The sequence below is a fragment of the Saccopteryx bilineata genome, chromosome 2 (assembly GCF_036850765.1).
Source record: "Saccopteryx bilineata isolate mSacBil1 chromosome 2, mSacBil1_pri_phased_curated, whole genome shotgun sequence".
Lineage (NCBI taxonomy): Eukaryota > Metazoa > Chordata > Mammalia > Chiroptera > Emballonuridae > Saccopteryx > Saccopteryx bilineata.
This window is the reverse complement of record NC_089491.1, coordinates 371,469,747-371,493,435: the sequence shown is the minus strand read 5'-3', so window position 1 is coordinate 371,493,435 and position 23,689 is coordinate 371,469,747. Positions and strand designations below refer to the sequence as shown.

The window sequence follows — 23,689 nt, the reverse complement described above, 5'->3', positions numbered from 1 at the left end:
GGAAAAGCAATCAATGCACAACTAAAGTGAAGAAACTATGAGTTAATATTTCTCTCAGAATAAAACAAAACAAACAAAAAAAACTAGAAAGGGACATGGGTTTGGGATAAGCGCTCCTGTGGGGTTTTCAGGCAGGGGGAAGTAAGTAAAGGAAATGACAGAAGCCTCTCCCTGGGCTGGGAGCCGAGGGATCACCCGCAAGACCCCTCCCTTCCCTTCCTCATTTTGCTGTATTTATCTGGAGGAAGTTAAAGCCCTGCAAGGCACTCTGGTTCCCTGAGCAGTGTGCTCCTGTGTGCCTGGTGCCACCATGAGGCTCCTCGTCCTGCTGTGGGGCTGCTTCCTGCTCCCAGGTGAGATGGGGGCAGAGGGAGTAGTGGAGGGATGTGAGCTCAGGCCCAAGTTCGCTCTTTGGGTCTGCAGAGAGAGGACCACCTGAGCCTGCCTTTCCTTTCCCGCTGTGCAAGTGGCTGTGACTGTAGTCTTCTGCCTGACCCTTCAGGGTTCACCCCGTGTCAGTCGTCCTCCACCCTCAGAGCAGCCCGCACAGGCTGGTTTTGGAACCCAGAACCAGATGTTGTCCCAGACCTAGGGGCTCCAGCTTCTCTGTGGCTATGTGATGGGACAGAAGCTTTACCTCTCTCATCTCTTTCCTTCTCTGTGCCAAGTGTGGAGACAGATAGAACATCCCCTATATGGTTGCCACGTTAAACTCAGCAAATATTTCTTGAACTTCTGCTATACCACTCACAGCAACCCTGGGAAGTAAAGAATTATCCCATTTCATCAATTCACAGACCTGTTTCTTTTAACCTTTTAACATCAAAAATCAAGATGTATCATATAAGTGATATCAGTTGTTCTAATGAAAATGTTTTTTTTAGGTGTATATAAAATTACAGTGTAGCTTACATATGACAGCATCTTAAATTAAATGAGAATGAAATCGTACCATTTGTGACAGCATGGATGGATAGAGGGTCTTATGCTAACTGAAATAAGTCAATCAGTGAAAGAGAAACACCATATGATTTCACTTATATGTGGGATCTAAAGAACAAAATAAACCGACAAGCAAAATTGAAACAGACTCAGATACAGAGAACAGAGTGATGGTTGCCAGAGGGGACCAGGGTGGGAGGCTAACTGAAAAAGGTAAAGGGATTAAGAACTACAAACAGGTGGTTACAAAATAGTCACCGGAACGTAAAGAACAGCATAAGGAATATAGTCAATAATATTGTAATGACTATGTGCGGTGCTAAGTACTAGGAATAGCAGGGGAAGCACTTTGTAAAGTATGTGATTGCTTATCCACCATGCTATACACATGAAACTAACACATAATAATATTGAATGTAAACTTGATAACATTATACTGAGTGAAATAAGTTAATCAGAAAAAACTAAGAACTATATGATTCCATACATAGGTGGGACATAAAAATGAGACTCAGAGACATGGACAAGAGTGTGGTGGTTACCAGCGGTGGGGAGGGGAGGGAAAGGGAGGGGGTGGGGGGAGAGGAGGGGCACAAAGCAAACCAGATAGAAGGTGATGGAAGACTATATGACTTTGGGTGATGGGTATGCAACATAATCAGATGTCAAAATAACCTGAAGATGTTTTCTCTGAACCTATGTACCCTGATTGACTAATGTCACCCATTAAAATTAATAAATAAAAAAAAGAAAAAGAAAAATATAATAAAAACTTTTTTTAAAAAAGCAAATGACAGGCCCTGGCCGGTTGGCTCAGTGGTAGAGCATTGGCCTGGAGTGCAGAAGTCCCGGGTTCCATTCCTGGCCAGGGCACACAGGAGAAGTGCCCATCTGCTTCTCCACCCCTCCCCCTCTCCTTCCTCTCTGTCTCTCTCTTCCCCTCCCACAGCCGAGGCTCCAGTGGAGCAAAGATGGCCTGGACGCTGGGTATGGCTCCTCGGCCTCTGCCCCAGGCGCTAGAGTGGCTCTGGTCGCAACAGAGAGACACCCGGGAGGGGCAGAGCATCGCCCCCTGGTGGGCAGAGCGTCGCCCCCTGGTGGGCGTGCCGGGCGCATGCGGGAGTCTGTCTGTCCCCGTTTCCGGCTTCAGAAAAATACAGGGGAAAAAAATAATAATAATAAAAAAAATTTTTAAATTTAAAAAAAATAAAAAAGCAAATGACAGCCTGACCTGTGGTGGCGCAGTGGATAAAGCATTGACCTGGAATGCTGAGGTCCCCGGTTCAAAACCCTGGGATTACCTGGTCAAGGCACATATGGGAGTTGATGCTTCCTTCTCCTTCTCTCTCTCTCTCTCTCTCTCTCTCTCTCTCTCTCTCCTCCTTCTCTCCTCTCTAAAATGAATAAGTAAAGTCTTAAAAAAAAAAAAAAAGAAAAGATAATGACAAAGTGCTCATTGTAGAGAAGAAAATGTCACCAACAGAGATAACCAATGTTAATAAGTTGGCTATGTGTGCATATTAAAAGTATTTGTCTTCTTAAAAAACAAACAGATAATTCAATATATATACTTCTGTATCCTGCCTTTTTATTTATCACTACTTTGGAGCCCCACCTTTAAATCTGAGTCTCCAGTTATTATCATGACCAGTATTAGCATGACCACTTGTTAGATACCCAGGCAGACTTTGAAGGTCCGTATTAGAAGAGGAGCCACCTCCCCATCCCACCCCATTTTAACCCCAAAGATAGCTATCCCCAACCAAGTTCTCACTTTGCACAGCCCAGTGCAGTGTGGGGGACTTCCCAGAGGTGACAGAATTCCTTGAGTTTGGGCTGCGATCAAACCTCACCAAACCATGAGGCTGGAGTTTTCCACAGACTTCTACAAAGAGAAAGGGGATTTTGTGGATAAACTAACGTGTGTCTTTTTTTTTTTTTTTTTTTTTTTTGTTTTTTTCTGAAGGTGGAAACGGGGAGAGACAGACAGACTCCCGCATGCGCCCAACCTCCACCCGGCACGCCCACCAGGGGCGACGCTCTGCCCACCAGGGGGCGATGCTCTGCCCCTTTGGGGCGTTGCTCTGCCGCCACCAGAGCCACTCTAGCACCTGGGGCAGAGGCCAAGGAGCCATCCCCAGCGCCCGGGCCATCTTTGCTCCAATGGAGCCTTGGCTGCGGGAGGGGAAGAGAGAGACAGAGAGGAAGGAGGGGGGGGGTGGAGAAGCAAATGGGCGCTTCTCCTATGTGCCCTGGCCGGGAATCGAACCCGGGTCCCCCGCACACCAGGCCGAGCTCTACCGCTGAGCCAACCAGCCAGGGCCTAACGTGTGTCTTTAAGTTACTATGTCTACCGATAAAAATAATTCTTTTCAACAGAAAAAGAAATGAAATAAGATGTTGTCATCACCTCTAGATGAGAAAACTCAGAGACCCAGAGAGGTCAAGCAACTTTCCTAAGGTCACACAGCTACTAAGTGACAGTTCTAGTATTCAAATTGCAGGCTATCTGAAGCTAGAGCTTTCCCACCCACAACCCTTTAATACACCAGGTTTAGGGAAACAAGTATTGTATATAGAATTATATAAATTTCAACAGCCTTGCCCCAAGGTCCCCTGGTGAGAGCAGGGAATAATAGCACCTCTGACTGGGCTGCCCCCAAGAATGGAATGACTGAAAAAAACCTTCTAGTCTTTACCCTGGTGCTTGAATCCAGAGAATTCTGACCTCCACCCCTGCTGTGGTTTCAGGTTATGGAGCCGTGACAGGCCCGAAGGAAATTAGCGGATTCGAAGGTGACACTGTGTCCCTACAGTGCTCCTACGAGGAGGATCTGAGGAATCACAAGAAATACTGGTGCAAGGAGGGAGGGATCTTCATCTCCCGCTGCTCTCACACTGTCTACGCGGGAGAAGATGGCCAGGAGAATACGGAGGGCAGGGTGTCCATCCAAGACAGCCCCAAGGAGCTCAGATTCAACGTGACTCTGAGGAATCTCACCCCGCAAGACTCTGGAAAGTACTGGTGTGGTGTCAAAAAGCTGGGCTTAGACGACACTTTCCTGGTCTCTTTGACAGTCCTTCCAGGTAAAATGTCTCTCCTGTCCTGGCTGGAGGACAGGAGATGCAGAGGGGAAGAGGGATGGGTGGGTAGGTGGTCAGTGGTGGACCCAGTTTCCCCGGCACAAACGGCATAACGCCTCACAGGAGAAGGTTGTCTCAAGGACTCAGTGGGATCGCGCAGGTCAATGTGCAGCAGTGTTTGGGCACAGATGTTGCCACGGGAGACTCAGCTGTTCTTTCACTCTTGCCGCCCAAGGTCACACCACTAGTAGGTGGCAGAGCAGCATTAAACCCAAATCTGCTCGACTGCAGGCTCGGTGCCTTTCCTCTCTGCCCACGTGTGGGAAAGAGGTTGCCATGGGCTGAGGACAAAATGGGCATCCCACAGAATAAAAGATTCCCTCCTTCCCTGGAGTCAGAAAGATTTCAGAAGATTCTTCAGGCTGGGCCCATAATCACTGCCTCCCGGACCCTCCCCCCAGCATCCCCTAGGCCATGGCCACACTGGCCTCGCCTGCCTGTAGCCTCAGCTCTTCCTTTGCACCTCCTCTTCCCCTGATCTTGAGTCCCACAGACAAGTGTGAGGAGTGCCTGGGAGCCAACGTCAGAGGGGCTTGTTGAGCTTGGGGACTTCAAGGGGCTGGGGCTAGAGCCATAGGGCTCTGGCTGGGGAGGGAGCACCTCTCTGGCTGCCCCAAATCCCACCTGGACCTACTGAGCTGAGAAGAAATAAGCCAGAGAGGGACCAGGGGAGTGGGCTGCCCCAGTCTGAGAGTCAGTATGAGTAGGTAGCTCTTTATATCCCATTTCACAGATGGGGGACTTAGGCTCCAAGAGATAAAATGATTTGCCCAGTGTCTCACGGCAGGAAGTAGTGGAGCCAGGATTCAAAAGCAAGTCATGCCTGACCAAGTGGTGGCCCAGTGGATAGAGTGTCAGACTGAGATGCGGAAGACACAGGTTCAAAACCCCGAGGTCACCAACTTGGAGCACAGGTTCACCAGCTTGAGCTCAGGGTCGCTGGCTTGAACATGGGATCATAAACATGACCCCATGGTTGCTGGCTTGAGCCCAAAAGTCACTGTCTTGAAGCCTAAGGTTGCTGGCTTGAGCAAGGGGTCATTCACTCTGCTGTAGCCACTCCCCCACCCAGGTCAAGGCACATATAAGAAAGCAATCAATGAACAACTAAGGTGTCACAACAAAGAATTGATGCTTATCTCTCTCCATTCCTCTCTGTCTGTCCCTATCTGTCCCTCTCTCTATCTCTGTCAAAAAAAAATAGCAAGTCATTTCTGGCTTTGACATTTGCTCTTCCTCTCTCCTGGCCCCAGAGCTTAGACCCATCCCACCCCAGGCCCATCCTTACTGCCAGATCCCCATTATCCATGGGTCTTTATTTTAACTGGGGGAAACAAAGATAAACTCAGCAAATAATAGCAGCAGCAGCAAAACCACATTGAACCTGTTCTTCATTATTTACAAGATTCTCTTCTGTCTTCCAATTCTTAGTATTCATACCTCATTTTCACCCAGTGGTGATCAATTGTACCTATATTTAAGGCTATCCTATTTTCTTTCTTAGCCTCATTTATATTCATTTGTGTATAATATGTTCATCATTATATTATCTTTCTGTATCAGACTCTCTCTTTCTTTGATGACAGTGGGATATTGAAAATAAAGAAGGTTAATGACAGTGGTGTGCTGATGAATATTTAACGACTGGCTGGGGAAGCTTCAACTTAGAGTGTTTGCCAATTTCTGGAGTGTAAATACGCCTGTCATGGCCAATTTCCAGCCGCTATCAGTTTAACAACTGGCTTACAAAATTCCCTAAAAACTAAATATTAGCTTTCATGAGGCAGTGTGAGTATCTCAGCACACCGTAGAGTATGGTGAAGCATTAGAAGAATTTCTAGGAAGGTCAGAGCAAGACAAGGGTGCCCCCTATCACTGTTTTTATTCATCATTACCTGGAGGCCCTAGGACCTAGGCAATGAAATAGGACAAGATTAAGAAGTATAAATATTGGAGCCCTGGTTGGTGGCATAATGGATTGAGCATTGTCCCAGAGCACCAAGGTTACAGGTTACATCCCAGGGTCATTGGCTTGATCCCGAGGACACCAAATGGACCCTGAAATTGCTGATTCAAGCCCTGGTCAGGGTACATATGAGAAGCAATCAATGGCTGCACCAGTGAGTTGATGCTTCTCTCTCTCTTTCTATCTCTCTCCCTTCCCCCTCACTTCCCTCCCCCCTCAAAATAAAAGGAAGAAGTATAAATATTGGAAAGAAAAAGAAAATACTCTTTATCTGCAAAAAAAAAGTTGGAAAAAAACTGGCTTAGATTAGAATAGAAAATGGCAGGAAAGGAAGAGAGTCCAGGTTGGCACGTAGGTCAGAAAGGAGGCGCCTGACAGCCCCGGGGAGGCGGGGAGCTCAACGGCTCCTGGGGTTTGACCATTCTAGGTCTCTGCCCAGTACTCTGGGCACAGAGGCTAGGCATTTTGCCCTTGAGAAGTCCTAGCCTAGTGGAGAGACCCCGTAAACAAATAATTGCCACAAATTGAGTATTAGCTCCACTGGCAGTGTGCGCAGGGTACTGTGGGTGTACAAGTGACAAAGCATTCACTCCTTCCAGGGAAAATGTTGTGGAGGAATTGACTTTTGAGGCAGCACTTGAAGGACAGAAAGAAGTGTGTTAAGCAGAGATGAAAAAGAAAGGCAGCCCTGGCCGGTTGGCTCAGCGGTAGAGCGTCGGCCTAGCGTGCGGAGGACCTGGGTTCGATTCCCGGCCAGGGCACACAGGAGAAGCGCCCATTTGCTTCTCCACCCCTCCGCCGCTCTTTCCTCTCTGTCTCTCTCTTCCCCTCCCGCAGCCAAGGCTCCATTGGAGCAAAGATGGCCTGGGTGCTGGGGATGGCTCTGTGGCCTCTGCCTCAGGCGCTAGAGTGGCTCTGGTAGCAATATGGCGACGCCCAGGATGGGCAGAGCATCGCCCCCTGGTGGGCAGAGCATCGCCCCTGGTGGGCGTGCCGGGTGGATCCCGGTCGGGCGCATGCGGGAGTCTGTCTGACTGTCTCTCCCTGTTTCCAGCTTCAGAAAAATGAAAAAAAAAAAAAGAAAGAAAGGCAGAGCCCACAGAGTAGCAGCATGTCAAAGGTATGGAGGCTGGCAGGAGACTCGCTTATATGGGCCTAACTAGCAACTCAGTACGGCTGGTGCACAGGGTGGGAAGAGGTGAAGTCAGTAAAGTGGGTTGAAGTCTGAGTTTAAAAGGTCTTGAAAGGCAAAAAAAAGAGTTTGCATTTCAGCTTATGGGCATTGGGGAGCCATAGCTGTTCTAAACTGTTCTAAAACAAAAGGTGGGATCCAATATATATTTTAGAGACAAAACTGGCATCGAGCCTGACCTGTGGTGGCACAGTGAATAAAGCGTCGACCTGGAAGGCTGAGGTTGCTGGTTCAAAACATCAGGCTTGCCTGGTCAAGGCACATATGGGAGTTGATGCTCCCTGCTCCTCCCCTTTTCTCTCTCTCTCTCTCTAAAAGAATGAATAAATTATTTAAAAAAAATTTTTTTTTTTGGTCCTTGCCGGTTGACTCAGTGGTAGAGCATCAGCCTGGCGTGCAGGAGTCCCAGGTTCGATTCCTGGCCAGGGCACACAGGAGAAGCTCCCATCTGCTTCTCCACCCCTCCCCCTCTCCTTCCTCTCTGTCTCTCTCTTCCTCTCCGGCAGCCAAGGCTCCATTGGAGCAAAGATGGCCCAGGCGCTGGGGTTGGCTCCTTGGCCTCTGCCCCAGGCGCTAGAATGGCTCTGGTTGCAACAGAGCAATGTCCCAGATGGGCAGAGCGTCGTCCCCTGGTGGGCGTGCTGGGAGGATCCTGGTCGTACGCATGCGGGAGTCTGTCTGACTGCCTCCCTGTTTTTCCAACTTCAGAAAAATTAAAAAAAAATTTTTTTTTTAAACTGGCATCAGTGTGCAAGGTAGCATGGAAAGAGGTCACTGTACAGTGGGGACAAGGGGAGCTTGTGAAGGCCTGAGCTAAATGGGAGGCCAGAGGGGCTGCAGGAGGGGGAGGCCAGCAATCTGCTGGGATTAACAGCCACAGCTAAGGGGAGAAGATGGCGACACTCTGAGCGGAGATGGGAGTGGGAAAGCTGCGGGCTGCCCTCAAGGCGGACAGTCTGGCTCTGAGCGGTGACCCTTGCCTCCCTGAGACCAGCCTTTCCTTTCCTCTAGGTCCCTGCTGTCTTCCCTCCTCCACCTCCTCCTTCCAGCCTCTTACTACAGGCCTCCAGCCCAAGGCCAAAGCCCGGCAAACTCAGCCCCCAGAATTGAGTGAGTGAATGGCTTTTCTGCTGCTCTCCCACCCCTTTGTGGAGAAAGAACCCACGAGTGCCTGTCTGCGTCAGACACTGCGCTTCGTGGCCCCCACAGCCTGGGAGCTGGGTTTTCAGCTGAGGAATAGGAGGCTCAGCAGGGTTAGGTCACTCGCTCAGGGTCACACAGCAGAGCCAGAAAGCATCTGTGTGTTCGACCTGGTCTGAGGGGTGAGCAGGAAAGGCTGGGCCTTTTGCCCTGACCTCTGGGCCTACCGCCACCACCCTGCCCGGTCAACCCCATGGCTGTTGAAAGAGGGGAAGGTCCATGGAGGCATTGGTGGTAGGGTTGGGCATGTGATGATGACATGAGGACTTTCAGGTGAGGGCACAGGTGACAATTGGCCAGGACTGTAGGGGGAGGTAGGAAGGCATCTACCAAGTGGTCACTGGAATGGCTCATGGAGGTGGGAGTAGGGGTGCATGCCTCCCTCAGAGAACAGGCTGAGGACACAAAAAGGGGCTGAAATCTGTGCACAGCTGTGGGGCGTGCCTGAGGGACGGCCTGCTTGCTCACAATGGCTTCATCCAGGCCTCTGATTGCTTTCTGAGGCGTCCTTTACCTGGGCGTGTTCTGAGAAACTGGTCCCGGGAAGGGGAGACTTCGGGTGTCAAGGTTCTGAGGTCTGGGGAAGCTGGGATTCAAGGGGCAGGGAAGGTGATGAGGCATTGCTTTTGGACTTGTAGCTTCTCCTGGTGTCCGCCCGACAGTCACCACAGCCAAGCAGGAAAAGACAGAGGCCAAGGCCTCTCCATTCACAGGGACAGCCCTGTACGTGCACGCAGGAGCCTCTCCGTATGCAGGGCACTCTCCTCACGCAGTGACTGTTCCGTATGAAGAGACCTCTGCTCACAAAGCAACCTCTCCTCATGCAGGGACCTCCCGCCCATCGACCCGCTTGGACTCCACCTCCGCAAAGGACACTAGTCTTGTCCCCAGCAGCAGCAGCTCCAAGTCCAGGTGAGCTCCAGGTGACCAAAGTCACCTTTCAGACTATCACCAAACTATAAGGGGCCTTTGAGCAAGTAAGAACCTCACACTTTTTCCTCCAGGCGAACACAGCCTCTTTTCAGAGGCACTGGGGGCAGATTCAACCCCCACCCTCCTCCACTGCAGGGGCCAGCAGCCCTCTTTCCCTGGACATGCAGGCCCTGCCGAGGTGAAGGGCCCACTTCTCTCCCCGCCCCAGCCTCCGAGACTGCCACCCCAGTCCAGTAGTTTTCGCCTGTACACTTTGCACTGGGCCCTGTGGCAAGCATGAAAATATGGAACAAAAACAGTTTTTCTTTCCCAACTAGAGCCCTAGCCCGAAGGATTGGCCCTTGGGGGTTTATACATTACTGCACTGTTACCAACACCCAGGGGACTGCTAATGCATGCACCGGCTGAAAGTGCCTCCTGGGGTTGGCAGTAGGGGGCTGGGGTGCTTTCCTTTGGGACTGACTAGATGTTTGGTTCCTGATACCCTCTGATCTCCTTGGGAAAGACAAGGGACATGGCTGGGGCTCAGAATAAGAATGTCGTGGTGCACAGCATGCCGCTGATACCTGCTGACAGCCACTGGGTGCCTTCTGCAGGGTGTCCCCACCAACGATCCGCATCTTGGCGCCGGTCCTAGTGCTGCTGGCCCTTCTGCTGGCCACAGGACTGGCTGTCCTCGGCAGGTGCATGTTCCGGAGGAGGAAGGAAGGTGAGCAAAGCTAGAAGGGAGTGGGTGGAAGGCTCTCAGCCGGGGACCACACTGAGATCTGCAGTCCCCCTACCAGCCCAGAGAAACCTTGCAGCTCAGTGTGTCTGTCTGAGATACGGGCATCAGGAGTCCTGCTCCTCACTTCTGAGAGAACCACAGGGCCCTCAACATGAGGAAAAAAAGCAATTCAAATGGGGGAGTAGGAGAATGGGGACTCTCGGCTTGCTCACGTTCATCTGAGCTTATCAGTCACTTCTCTGCCTAGCAATCCCAGAGACTCCATGCTCAGTTCCAGCTCCTGTGTGAGGACTGACTATATGGGGGAAGACGGGACGAGCACTGGAACTTGACAGACACTGTGGCCGCTGGCTCTCCAGAGGTGCTCTTTCGAGGCTTGGCTTCAAATCCCAGGTCTGCCACTTTTTTAGCTGTGGGACCTTGGGGAAATCACCTACGTCCCTGAGCCTCGGCTACTTCACATCACAGATATGTGTCCAACATCCACATATGTGATTTACAATTCTCTAATAGTCACATAACAAAATTGCAAAGAAGTTATTAAGTGAAGTTCATTTTAATCATATACTTTATTTAACATACTATAACCAAAACTAGATCATTTCAACATGAAAACAATATGAAAATATTAGTACATACTCTACATTCATTTTTCTCATATTGAGTCTTTGAAACCCAGTGTAATTTGGAGTAGTCACATTTCCAGTGCTCGGTGGCCAGGTGTGTTTCTTGTGTTTCTTGGTTCCTGGGTTGGACAGCACAGATAAATAACTGAAATAACAGTAATAGGAGCTACGTGTGCCAGGCACTGTTGTGTGGCTTACGTTGCTTTTATCTTCTTTAATCCTCTCAATACTGTGGAGTCAGGAACTACGTATTACAAGTACTCCCGCTATGCAGAGGAAGAAACTGAGACACAAAGTGCTTAAGTGGCTTGCCTTGTGTTTGCATAGCTAGGAAGTAGTGGAGCCAGAAAGATGTGTGGGAAAGCATTTGGCAAATTGGCAATGTTGTCCCTGTGCAGATGGCCACGGGGACATCGTGGGCCTGCCTCCCAACTCCTCCCTGTGCAGCTCCAGGAAGCAATGTTAGCTTTGCCTGCCTGTATCTTCGAATCCCCACAGAGGAGTCGGGGAAGAGCATACAGGGTAGGAACATTCCTGGTCACAACCTTGGAGCCTCAGCATCTTGTCTTTCAAATTGTGGTCCCCATCTAGCAGCAGTGACATCCCCTGGTAGCCTGTTTGTAATGCAGACTCTCAGGCCCCAACGCCAGCTTATTGAGTTAGAATCTGCATTTTAATAGCATTTCCAGGGCCTTGTATGCACACCGAGTTTAAAGAAGCAATGACTTTAGCACATAGAATTTTACTTCCCTAGCCCGTTTCTGGCCCTCATCAGGGCATTTCCATGTATGGATCCCAAAAGGCTAGGTCATTGCCAAGGGGATGAGTTAGTAGAGGCTTTTCTGCCCAACCTGCTTGCCAACTCCCTCTAGGAAGCCCCTGCTTGAAGGTGCAGGGGGACCAGCCCACTTCTGTGGGAGCAACTACAGGCTACTCCTGGCTACTCCTGGCCTCAAGGTGCTTCTTCTGGTTTCTTTCAGCTCAGCTGACCACGGAGACACAGAAGAACGAGAAGGCCCACCTCTCACAATTGGTAAGACAGAAAATGGGCCAAAGCCCAAACTTGGACCCCCAGACCCCCAGGGCATCCCCCTCCGTGGCTGATCTCAAGGCTGGGCTTGCTTTCTACCCCCAGGGAACCTGTGAGCCCCAAGACCAGCCCTTCAGGCTGTGAGCCGACAGCCTTCCTCCTCACCCCAACTTTCCACCAGGGGCCAGGCAGGGCTTGAACCCAGGCCCAGCACCTTCCTCTCATGCCCCTTGAATAGTCAGAGATCAGAGCTGGATCCAGAGTGGGTCTTTGAGACCATCTAGTTCAGCCTTCCCTGAAATTTGGTGTGCATCCCCTTTCAGAACAGCTGGGGTTGGTGGACTGGTGGTTCTAGAAATATACTTTCCCAGCCATACCTCTAGGGGCGGGGCCCAGGAACCTGAATTTTAAATACTGCCCCCGTGAGGATTCTGACAGCACACCAAAGTATAAAAACTATGGGCTCTACTCTGCTTTTGCAGAAGAGAAAACTGAGGCCCAGAGAGGGTAAAAATCTTGACCAAGGTCACACAGCAAGCAGTGGCCTAAATAAAAAATAGGACCCAGATTTATCAACTCTCATCTCCTCTCTTTCCAGAACACCCTAATGTTTTCTCTGAGCTTTCCTCGGCTCTGAGACACAGGCTGAAGGTGGTGCTCTGGGAACCAGGGGCAGAAGGAATGAATGGGGGTTCTTTGTCCACCTTCCTGGAGAGGGGAACCTGCCTCAAGGCTGCCTACTGCAGGGCCTGTCCTTGACCCCTGCAAGGAGAGACCATCCCCTTCCACATAAGGAGAGGGCTGCAGAATCCTGGGTTCAGGAAACCAAAGCCCCACCTGCCTCACCCAAAGCCTCCTCCTGCAGCAGTTTACTGAGATGCCTCCACTGATTCTCTTAAACATGGGGCAGGAAAGGGGGCTAGTATAGCCTTTCCTGGCGCCAGTCAGTGAGGACAAAAGCCTCAGGCCTAATCCCTCTTGGGAGGGGCGGGGGTGGGAATGGGGTATTGGGCTTGACTTAGGAAGCAGCTGTTGTTGTCTCAGGAAGCTCTACAAGGCCAAAGGTGGCCCACAGGAGTGAGGGAAAGGTCAAGGAGACAGAGAGGGGCTGCCACTGGCCACATCCTTAGCCCTGCCTCCTGGCTATTCCTCCTGGGGTTCACTCCACCCAGTGCCAGAGGAGGGGCGGCGGAGGAGGGAGACCCTCGTGCTGCTGTGGGAGGCCATGGGGAAGCCATGGGGAGGCCAACCCTAGCCGCCCATGCAACCCACACTCTGCTTCCTGCCAGAGTCACTTGCCTTTACCCTGCAACTGTGGGAGGGGCATGGGGTCAGTGGGCAGAGGACTGGGGACAGCCGCTTGTTAGGAAAAAGGTGGAGCAAGGTCTCCCAAAAGTGTCAGAGGCAAGACCTGTGAACATGGCCAGTTGAAAATTTTTGGGTTTTTTGCCTGACCAGGCAGTGGCGCAGTGGATAGAGCATTGGACTGGGACACGGAGGACCCGGGTTCAAAACCCTGAGGTCTCCAGCTTGAGTGCAGGCTCATGTGGTTTGAGCACAGCTCACCAGCTTGAGCCCAAGGTCACTGGCTCAAGCAAGGGATCACTCGGTCTGCTGAAGGCCCGCGGTCAAGGCACATATGAGAAATCAATCAGTCAAAGGACAACTAAGGAACCACAACAAAGAATTGATGTTTCTCATCTCTCTCCCTTCCTGTCTGTCTGTGCCTATCTGTCCCCCTCTCTCTGACTCTCTCTGTCTCTGCACACACACACACACACACAATTTATTTATTTTTGGCTTCTCTGTAGTTTATAGCAGAGACTGGAGAAGGACTTGAAAGGATTGGGGGCTTTTTGTGCCCACATTCAGGTCAGAGGGGAGAGGGCACTCCATTCACCCTACCAGAGAGCCCCAGGATGTACAAGACTCACAAGGAAGGGGAAGTGCTCAGACTACCACTTTCCTTCCCAAGAGAGCTACTGCCAGAGTACCCTTTAACTCTTTTCTGGAACACCTACTATGTGCCACGGGCTTTGCACATGTCATTGAACCTTTGTAGCTCCTGCACAGCCAGGTTTTATTGTTCCCGTCTTACGGAATAAGAAATAGAGGCTCAGAGAGAGTAGGTAACCTGCCTACGGTGACCCAGCCTGAAAGAAGCAGAACTGGGAAAAGTAACCATAGTCTGTGGGGCCGGGGCAACACGCCGTGCTCCTGCACCCGCACACTGAAGAACAAGGGGTTGAGGAGTGGAGCCAGCTCCTCAGCCCAGGACTCCTCCCCTGGTCTCTGGAGAAAGAACCATTGTTGGTCCATGAACACAGGGTGGCCATGGCCCTCACTTCTGTAACAGTGCAACTGGGTGCTGGGCTCAGATCAAGACTTCACTGTCACTTCTCAAGGCTTCCCTGTGTCCTTGTTCCTATTTTTCTAGTGCCTAGAAGCAGGGGTTCTCATATATCTAGTTTATTCAATACCCCAGAAAATGACCCTGTGCTTGCTGGAACAGGCCAACTGTCCACAGTGTGGGCAGAGGGACCAACAATAGATTGAGACTCACACCGACCACAGGGTAGTGGTCCTGGCCACTGCCTACATGTGTAGTTTGGTCTCTTCCCCATGAAGTTCTTTCCTCAAATTCAGTCACCCTTGAGCAGGTGACACTTCTGTGGCTGCTGGCAGCCAGTGGTCAGTGGTGGCTGGGTTTTAACCGAATCACAACGTTGTAAACATGGGGTTGATGGGAAATGGACCTGAGTCCATCCAGGAGTCCTCTGGCCAGCCCCAGCTCTGGCATGTCCTCACCATAGGCAGGACTGGAGGAACAAGGACCATGAGTGACACCATTTGTGAAATCTCCTTCCTCCTCCCTCCATTCTCTGTTCCCTCAAACTTATCCATCTCTGCCCCATCCCCTGAAGCTCAGGTATTGATAGAAGCAGGAGGCCTGGTTCCTAGACAAGGGACCCAAGACAAAGAGAAGTGTGCTGCGTGCCCTGCCGGGTGGTGTGGGAGAAGAGCTTGGGCCTGAGGTCAAATAGGGGCGGGTGAGTACAAGTGCTAGCTTAGCCGCTCAATAGCTATGTGACCCTGGCTAGTTACATAACCTCTCTGAACCTCAGTTTTCCCATCTGACAGGATTGTAGTTAGGAAACAGTGAGATGAAACATCTGTAGTTGTCCAGAAAATGGTAGCTCTTTTCTCTGGCTTCGGGCCCCATCAGGCCATGAAGCTCATGACTAGGCACCTCAGGGCAGCTGTGCTCTCGGGAGACTTGGCCAGGAGCCTCTGCCAACTCCAGCCTGTGCTCTGCCAGCTGCTAGAACAAGGGAGCAGGAAGTGGAGGGGCCTGGCATCCAACCTGAAGACCCATAGGGACAGGAGGGCCTGGGTGAGGAGATGGGCTTCCCCACTCATCCTGGACCACCCACCTCCCTTTCCTGGACCTCGGTTTCCTCATCAATCAAGGAGGGTTTACTCAGACTGATGATCTCTGAGGATTTCTTCCCGTGCTGTTTGTTATTAGGTGAATCTTTGAGGTGTCCAACTTTGCTTTCTCTGGGCCTATTACAAAGAACCTGCAGCCAAAGCTAGAAATATCAATAATGAAAACAAAGTAATCGTTCCAGGAGCCCCGAGTGGAGGGATAAAACATTATCATGAAGAGTCACAATAACCCTGAAGAAAATACCCTTATCCCCATTTTACAGCGTAGGAAATAGCCTTGGGGAGGTTCGGTGGCTTACCCAAGTTCACATTGAGATGTAGGAAATTGGACCTAAGGACTCTGACTCCACAGCCGCTGCTCTCCCCCTTGCTCACCCCTCCTGCATTTCCCTTCCCTGCTCAGGCTCACAGACCATCCCTGCTGCCAAGGACGGGCTGTTCTGACCAAGTCTCTGTTTCAGCCCCTGGGGAACGGCCTGGTCCCGGAGTACGCGATGATCAACCTTGCAGCACCCACTGGGCCTCGCGCCAGCCCCAAGCCCTCCGCCAGTTCCTCCACGGATGTCCGGTGCCTAAGCCAGGTGTGGACAGAGGGCCCTGGGGTCTGGAGCCACCTAGCCTGGCTCCTCCCTGACAGTGCAGGAAAGTGGGGAGGGCTCTTTCCCCAGCATCTGCTCCCCAGACTCTGTTCCCCAAAGCACCCACCTACACCATCATAACCAAGGCCTCGGCCATTGCACCTGGGAGCCCGAGCTCCTGACCTTACATGCTCTTTTTCCTATTCAGAAAACTCTTGAATAGTTTGCTCAGAATTCACAGCCTAATGAGCTCTAGGCTGGCAGGATTCCAACGTCTCAAGCCAGACCTAGCCTGAGGCTCCCTCAGGGGATGGATGGATGGAGGGGGGATGAGTCCAAGCCTGAGGCTTCCGGGAGGAGTTGTTAGTTCCTGTGCCCCCTCAGATGGACAGAGGCCTGGAATGGTGGAAAGGCTGGGTGGTCCCAGAAGCTACATGGAAATCACCCTCCTCCAATTGGGCTCTGCTTTCAACACCACTGATGTCTTTACAGGCTCCAGAGGAAGAGGAAGCCCCCTTCCAGGACCCGGAGGGTGAGGCAAGCCCAGGGCCTCCCCCCCACATGTCTGCAGAGGAGCTCAGCCTGTCCACGTTCATCTCTGTATAGCCACAGAACGACCTCCAGGCCTGGCCTGCTGTGAATCGGAGTGGCTGGATTTACACTAATTTGAAGAAAAAGCTTTCTGCCATGGCTTCAGAGTTCGCCTGCCAGACCTCAGGGCTCTCCTCCCTCCTGCATGCCGCAGCCTGAGCTGGACGCCCTGTCAGCCTGCCCGTGACAGCCTCACAGTTCTAGTGGAGACCAGCCCTCACTGCGCCCGCCCGGGCAGGGCTCAGGGGACCTGGTCTGAGTTTATATCTGCAGCGGGCAGATCCCCAGGGCCTGGGTGCCCAGCAACAGGCTCCCATCCACCCTCCCTGCAGAGCCCCCCTTCCCTTCCTTCCATCCTCAGACTCAGTACCACTTTCTCCTGAATAAGCTGGGGGATGAGGGAACTTGCTGGGGTTGGAGCATGCCGGGGTTAGACCCGTTCGGATTTCTCAAAGGGCGGCTCTGAACCACCAGCAGCCCAGTCCTCAGGAAGCTGGTTAAAAATGTGATTCCTGGGCTCCACCAAAACCTTCCAAAACTGTCTCTGGGGCTGGGCCCCTGACTCTGCATTTCTAACAGGGGCTCCTGACTCAAGGTGGAGAACCCCGGGGCCTGATGAACTCTTAGGTCCCTCTAGCTTTGAGTTTACATTTGGAGTGTGGGGTCTTCCACCTGCTCCTATAGGGGCTGCTCTGCCCGCGAAACCGTGCCCCAGCTGGTGGCTTTCCGAGGCCTGCCCGAGTTCAGGCCCAGGGCAGGTACACACTGGAAGACAGGGAGGAGTTGCCTTTCCAACCTCCTCATCCAGCCATGCATTCATTCCTGGCTTTGAAAGAAGGACGGAGAAAAGCTTGGTTCCTTCCTGGTCATAAAAAGGTCCACTGCCTGCAGGATCTGGTGTGTGTGTGGCCGGGGAGGGAAGGGGAGGAAACCACGGATGCAGGTGGTGTCTGAAATGGAGGAGGAAGGGGATAGGGCAGGAACCTAAGGGGAACTTCAAGGTGACCCTGAGTCTGGTCCCCTAAACTACTATTTTTTTTCTCTTTCTATTTTCTTAAAGTGAAATGGGGGTTGGGGGTGGTACCCACTATACAAAATTAGAAAGATGGAGGAGAAAAGAAGAAAACAAGTCACCTATGATCTCGCCACAACCCAGAGACCATCATTAGCGCATCTTGTATTTCTTCTCAGTCCTTTTGCTTCATAGCAGTTGCTGGCATTCTTTTACAAATTGTTTTTGTATATACAACTTCATATTCTGCTCTTCCCACTTAATTATTATAGCATATAAGCATTTCTCTGTTTTTTTTTTATCTTTTAATAAATAAAGTGTTTTTCAGCTGTATAATATTTCATTATATCAGTGTGCTTCAATTTAATTGTCCTCTTTCACTAGATAATTATTTTCTATTTTTGCTTTATAAATAGCAGTGTGGCAAATCTTTGCACAAGGCTTTAACTGCATTTGGAGATTTCTTGAAGGAGGGTTTGTGTATGCAGAAGTGCCAGGTCACAGGGTGTGAGTAGTTTTGAAATTGTTGATACCAGCCTGACCTGTGGTGGCGCAGTGGATAAAGCGCCGACCTGGAAATGCTGAGGTCACCGGTTCAAAACCCTGGGCTTGCCTGGTCAAGGCACATATGGGAGTTGATGCTTCCAGCTCTTCCCCCCTTCTCTCTCTCTGTCTCTCTCTCTCTCACTCTCTCTGTCTCTCCCTCTCCTCTCTAAAATGAATAAAAAATAAAATAAAATAAAAATAAAGATAAAAAAAATTAAAAAAAAAAAGAAATTATTGATACCTATTGCTGAACAGCTGACTAAAGAACAATGCAGACCTGACCAGGCAGTGGCGCAGTGGATAGAGCTCAGACTGGGATGCGGAGGACCCAGGTTCAAAACCCTGAGGTCACCATCTTGAGCGTGGGCTCATCTGGTTTGAGCACAGCTCATCAGTTTGAGCCCGAGGTCGCTGGCTTGAGCAAGGGGTCACAAGGTCTGCTGTAACCCCCCCACCCCACCCATCAAGGCACATATGAGAAAGTAATCAAAGAGAAACTAAGGTGCCACAATGAAGAATTGATGCTTCTCATCTCTCTCCCTTCTGGTCTGTTTGTACCTATCTGTCTCTCTCTCTCTCTGTCTCTGTCACACACACACACACACAGAACAATGCAGGCAGGAGAGTGAGTGAAAGAGACAGGAATAATTAACCAATTAGTTATTATAACAGCTAATTAATTAACTAGTAAATAGCTGTGGGCCAACCAACAAAAGACTGCTGATATTCCCGAATGCAGGAGCTATTTTTTTTAATTGATTTGAGAGAGAGAGAGAGAGAGAGAGAGAGAGAGACAGGAAGGAAGGAGAGAGAGTGAGAAGCATCAATTTACAGTTGCATCACTTTAATTGTTCATTGACTGCTTCTCATATGTGCCTTGACCGGGGACCAGTGATCCCTTGCTCAAGCCAACGACCTTGGGCTCAAGCCAGCAACCTTGGGCTTTAAGACAGCAACACGATCCCACACTCAAGCTGGCCACCTCAGGATTTTGAACCAGGGACCTCAGTGTTCTGGGTCTATAATCTATCCACTGCACCACTACCTACCGGCCAGGCCAGAATGTTGGAGCATTGAATCAACCCCCAGGCATCTACCACTGACCACCAGACCTCACTGCATCCTGCATGTGCATGAACTTTCAGGATGTTGCCTGTAACCGATCAAAAGTAGCAATTATTTCTTCCTTCCCTAGAATGTGCTCCTATCACAGAACTGCCCCGCTCTACCTTATTTCAGCCCCTGTATCCGTAGCAGATAAAAACTCTTTCCAAACAAATTACATCTTTCCTCCCCAAAACATAATATATAAAAATGCTCATCAACTCCAGGATGGCAGACATGTTGCCTTCTCTACCTAACCCCGTTGTAGGTGGCTTAGACTCCATGCCTCAGGACCTGGTCTTTTTCTGGCTAGCAAAAGGCCCAATAAACACTTTCTTTTAAAAACGGTGTTCGGCCATGGAAGTTAAGCTTTCTTTGTTGTTGAACACAGCTTTCTGAAGTGGCAGAACCAATTTCACTCCCATTAGGGCTGCACAATCAACATTTCTGAAAATCTATCCCCCCACAAACCAGCTTCTATACCTGTCCCAGGGGTGTGACAGGAGAAACTGTAACTTAACCTAACCTATCCGATATATGTAGCATAGATTAACCTTTTATGTAGTTTGTAACTTTGTCTTGATATAACCTCAGGATCACTCTAGTTTTGTATAAGATTTGTATAATGTGTAGCTTGTAATTTGCTAAAAGTTTCAGAGGAAGACCAAGACGTAATCAGCTAAAATTCCTTCCATAACAACCACAATCGCTTACACTGATAATTGCCAGAACTGTTTTTTAGGACCAAGCCCAGGATGGTTTGATGGACTAGGGATGAACCATCTAAGCAGCTTTGAGGGACCCTCTAGTGACCTCCTCATGAACTTTCCTCATTATACTCTCATTCTAATATGAAAAGCACCATTTTTGAAAGGCGAAGAATATATAGCTGTGTTCTAACTGCGCGTGCACTGACTGATATATCGCCACCAACACCTGCAATGATGAAACCCACCTTACATTTATGCATAATTTCCCCCAATAAGGATGGATCAGATGCTTTGTGAAGGGGAACACACTCTGGGAGCAGTCCCTAGTGCATGCCTTGCTTGCTAGCTAGCTTGCAATAAAGATCCTTCTCATAAAATCATCTTGGAGTTGTCCTTTGGCTGGCAACTACTGAGCATTTGGACTCAGTTTGGCTGGGTGAGTTGGAGCTAGTCTGATGAAGCAAAGGAAACTCACCAGAAGGTGCCAGTCAGTGCCAGAGACCCCCGGGGAGGGTGAGCACTACTTACCTTCTCCAGGTGAAAAGGAAGCCCCCCAGGTCTGAGCTCTGGGGGCTCTGCCCAGGATCTAGGAAAAGTAGGGAGCAGCAAGTTTCAGGTGGTCTCAGAGACCCCCCAAAAAAAAGCCCACCCAAAGCAGACTTCCACCTTGAGAAATCCTAGGCTGGAGGCTAATGAGAACCGGGGTCAGCCAGGAGGGAAGAACACTCCTATCAGCCTGTCACCTTTGGCAGCTGGGCCATCTCCATCCCACTCCTGGCATCCTCAGACCACGTGCCCACTAACCAGACTGATGTCTTTTGTGGCCAAGCTCTCTCCAAGGCAACAAAGTATTGGCATCCATAGGATTCCAAGTCTCCCTGGATTTTTCAGAACTCAAGTATCACAAATATTCACTCTCTCCTCTAACTCCCACCACTGCCAAGTGCCTCCCAGCAGGGGAACAAGACCACTCCCTTACCAGTTGCCACTTTTCAATCCCCCATCTTGCTACACCTTGCTTTTACATTTGTGCACCAAAATACCCAGCTCCACAATCTTTTGTAGATATGCAAGTTCTTCTCAATCCCCTTGAACAAATGAACGCACCAAGTCACGGCTCACCCTCCCTGAGAGCAAGGGTCTCTAGTGTGGGGACTTGCTGAGGTAAAACTTCAGAAAAAACCAGGGAGACATCAGAGTTGCTAACATTGAGTTTTGCCAAATTGGGACATTAACAAAATAATTTGTTTCTTTAAAAGAAACATTTTAACGCCAAAAGAGAGAATTGATAGGAAAGAAATGAATGATTTGAGCTCTCCCTCCCCTTGTGATAAGGTGCCAAGAAACTATAAAACTTAGCATTAGCAGTGCCATTTTATTTATTTATTTATTTATTTTGTATTTTTCTGAAGCTGGAAACGGGGAGGCAGTCAGACAGACTCCCACATGCGCCCCACCGGGATCCACCCGGCAAGCCCACCACGGGGTGATGCTCTGCCCATCCGGGGCGTCGCTCTGTCACGACCAGAACCATTCTAGCGCCTGGGGCAGAGGCCAAGGAGCCATCCCCAGCGCCTGGGCCATCTTTTGCTCCAATGGAGCCTCGGCTGTGGGAGGGGAAGAGAGAGACAGAGAGGAAGGAGAGGGGGAGGGGTGGAGAAGCAGATGGGTACCTCTCCTGTGTACCCTGGCTGGGAATCGAACCCGGGACTCCCACACACCAGGCCGACGCTCTACCACTGAGCCAACTGGCCAGGGCCAGCAGTGCCATTTTAAAGAGGCAAAGTCAGGCCTCTTACCCCCTCCTTTCTGTGGAGAAAGGAAAGAGAAGAATGCGGGAGGAAGGGTTTGCAAGGGCAACTGGATCAGATAAGTCATAATTTAACTACAGAGCAAAGAAGAGAGAACTTATCTGAGAATCCCTTCACTTCTCTTTTCTTAAAAGCCTTTAGAAAAGAATGTTTATGTACCTTAATTAAGAATTCCTACACTCTGACTCACCCTCCCATCCTAAAGTCATGAGAGTGACATATACCTCTAGACCAGGGGTAGTCAACCTTTTTATACCTACCGCCCACTTTTGTATCTCTGTTAGTAGTAAAATTTTCTAACCGCCCACCGGTTCCACAGTAATGGTGATTTATAAAGTAGGGAAGTAACTTTACTTTATAAAATTTATAAAGCAGAGTTATAGCAAGTTAAAGCATATAATAATAATTACTTACCAAGTACTTTATGTCAGATTTTTGCTAAGTTTGGCAGAATAAATCTTTATAAAACAACTTACTATAGTTAAATCTATCTTTTTATTTATACTTTGGTTGCTCCGCTACTGCCCACCATGAAAGCTAGAACGCCCACTAGTGGGAGGTAGGGACCAGGTTGACTACCACTGCTCTAGACAAAGGGACCACTTTACCCACTCCAACCAGTATATGATTTTGTCTATAAAAGCAGGCTCAGAACTGTATTGGGGCTACAAGATTTGGGACTGTGCCCTGTGTAGTAGCGGCTTAATTTAATAAGCTCCTCAAAAATTCATCTGGACTGGGAGTCTCTGTGGAACTCGCTGGTCACTTTACAACACCCTACCCTACCGCTTGACAACTGGGTGAGTGTTACAACCCCAACCACTGTGCAGTGAGATGTTTTCTAGGTTCCTCCAGAGGCGGTGACTCATAAGGGAAGAGAAAACAGAAGCAGAGAGGACAGAAAGCCCCTAAGACTGCCTGGGGATTTGGTGTGCTTCGGGTGCCTCTCAAGCAAGAGGAAAGTGCTTGTTGGGCAGATAAAATATATAATATATTATGCTCACTTTGTTAAAGATGGCACTACTCACATGGAAGCCCATCACCCAGGTGATGGTATTGGTTGCCCTTCTTGCTTGGGATGGGCGTGATTATATGATATTAATGTGTTTTGGGGGCAAGCTGTGGGCAGGCAGGATCCTTGTAGCCTGGGGCTTGATTTTGGGACTAAGCCTTTCCCACCCTTTTTGATGTGGGGTGGTGCACTCTCATGAGGAATCCCATTATGCCTCAGATAAGTGACTTTGTATCAGACTTCCTTGTTTGTATTTGGATTAAAAGACTTTGATTTCCGCACTATAAAGTGAGGCAGACCGGGAGCGCGCTCTCTCTCTCTCTCTCTCTCTCTGTTCCTGAGATTAGCATTAGAGAGCAGAGCAGAGAAAGGCCACATGGAGGCCAGGAGAAGCAGGCAAGATGGTGGAGTGTTGAAGGAGAAGCCAGTTTGTGCAGAGTTCGTGCAGGGAGAAGGAAGGAGATGGGGAATAGAGGTGAATAAGTCTGGTGAGCTAGAAACCTGATTCTAGGAAACTTGGATAAGTCAGTGGCTTTGTGAGCACTGAATGGTAAGGGAAGTGTTTTCCCACTGTGTGTATTTCTTGCCCACCGGGTGCAAGCTAGGATTAAAGCTAATGGCCCACCAGTTCTTGGCTCTATTGTTTCATTACCGTTTGTCCAATTCTAATGCGAACCTGCATGGGAAGGTGGCTGTGATGGTGGCCGTGCCAACTGGCTTTACAGTGTCTCCCCCTGCAACACTTTGAGGGTATGACAGGCACCCAGCACTGGCAGCTGGGAGGGCACTCTCAGTGATCTGAGTGTGCAGCCACTAACCCTGGGACAAAAGCAGATTTGCCCATCTTGACCGGACCACACGGGTTTACCAATTTATACAAATATATATATATTCCTAAGGCTCAGAGAGGTAACGGGACCTGCCAAGACCAAACAGCAAGTTCCAGGTGAAGCTGGGTGGATTAGCCATGGAGTCCCTGTGTTCCCTGACCCCCATGAATGCTCAGATTGCAGGACGCAGTTTAGAAAGAGTATCTTTGAGGGATGAGGGATGCGGAGTGTATAATGGCGGGACTAAAAATTTCAGAAGACATCACAGAACACAAGCCATGTCAC

General features: G+C 49.9%; 1 protein-coding gene across 5 annotated transcripts; it reads left to right on the top strand.

The window, feature by feature from the left end:
* The first annotated feature begins 105 nt into the window (after positions 1 to 105).
* Positions 106 to 17,729, top strand: CD300LG (CD300 molecule like family member g). Of its 5 annotated transcripts, none has more exons than XM_066263513.1 (8): positions 106 to 353; positions 3,694 to 4,029; positions 8,256 to 8,354; positions 9,272 to 9,356; positions 9,974 to 10,086; positions 11,711 to 11,763; positions 15,672 to 15,791; positions 16,281 to 17,729. In XM_066263513.1, exons 1-8 carry the CDS (start codon positions 311 to 313, stop codon positions 16,392 to 16,394), a joined length of 963 nt encoding a protein of 320 aa, XP_066119610.1. In that variant the 5' UTR covers positions 106 to 310; the 3' UTR covers positions 16,395 to 17,729. The 5 variants fall into 5 exon arrangements, with proteins under 5 accessions (XP_066119610.1, XP_066119606.1, XP_066119611.1 ...); XM_066263509.1 differs by having other exon boundaries at positions 9,083 to 9,356; XM_066263514.1 differs by lacking the exon at positions 8,256 to 8,354.
* Positions 17,730 to 23,689: the final 5,960 nt, after the last annotated feature.

What these genes read in the sequence shown, in the direction of transcription:
- CD300LG (XM_066263509.1), top strand. Translation starts at nt 311, where the DNA reads ATGAGGCTCCTCGTCCTGCTGTGGGGCTGCTTCCTGCTCCCAG. An exon ending in GGGCTGCTTCCTGCTCCCAG is followed by an intron (nt 354 to 3,693) that starts GTGAGATGGGGG and finishes CTGTGGTTTCAG; the next exon opens with GTTATGGAGCCGTGACAGGC. An exon ending in AACTCAGCCCCCAGAATTGA is followed by an intron (nt 8,355 to 9,082) that starts GTGAGTGAATGG and finishes TTGGACTTGTAG; the next exon opens with CTTCTCCTGGTGTCCGCCCG.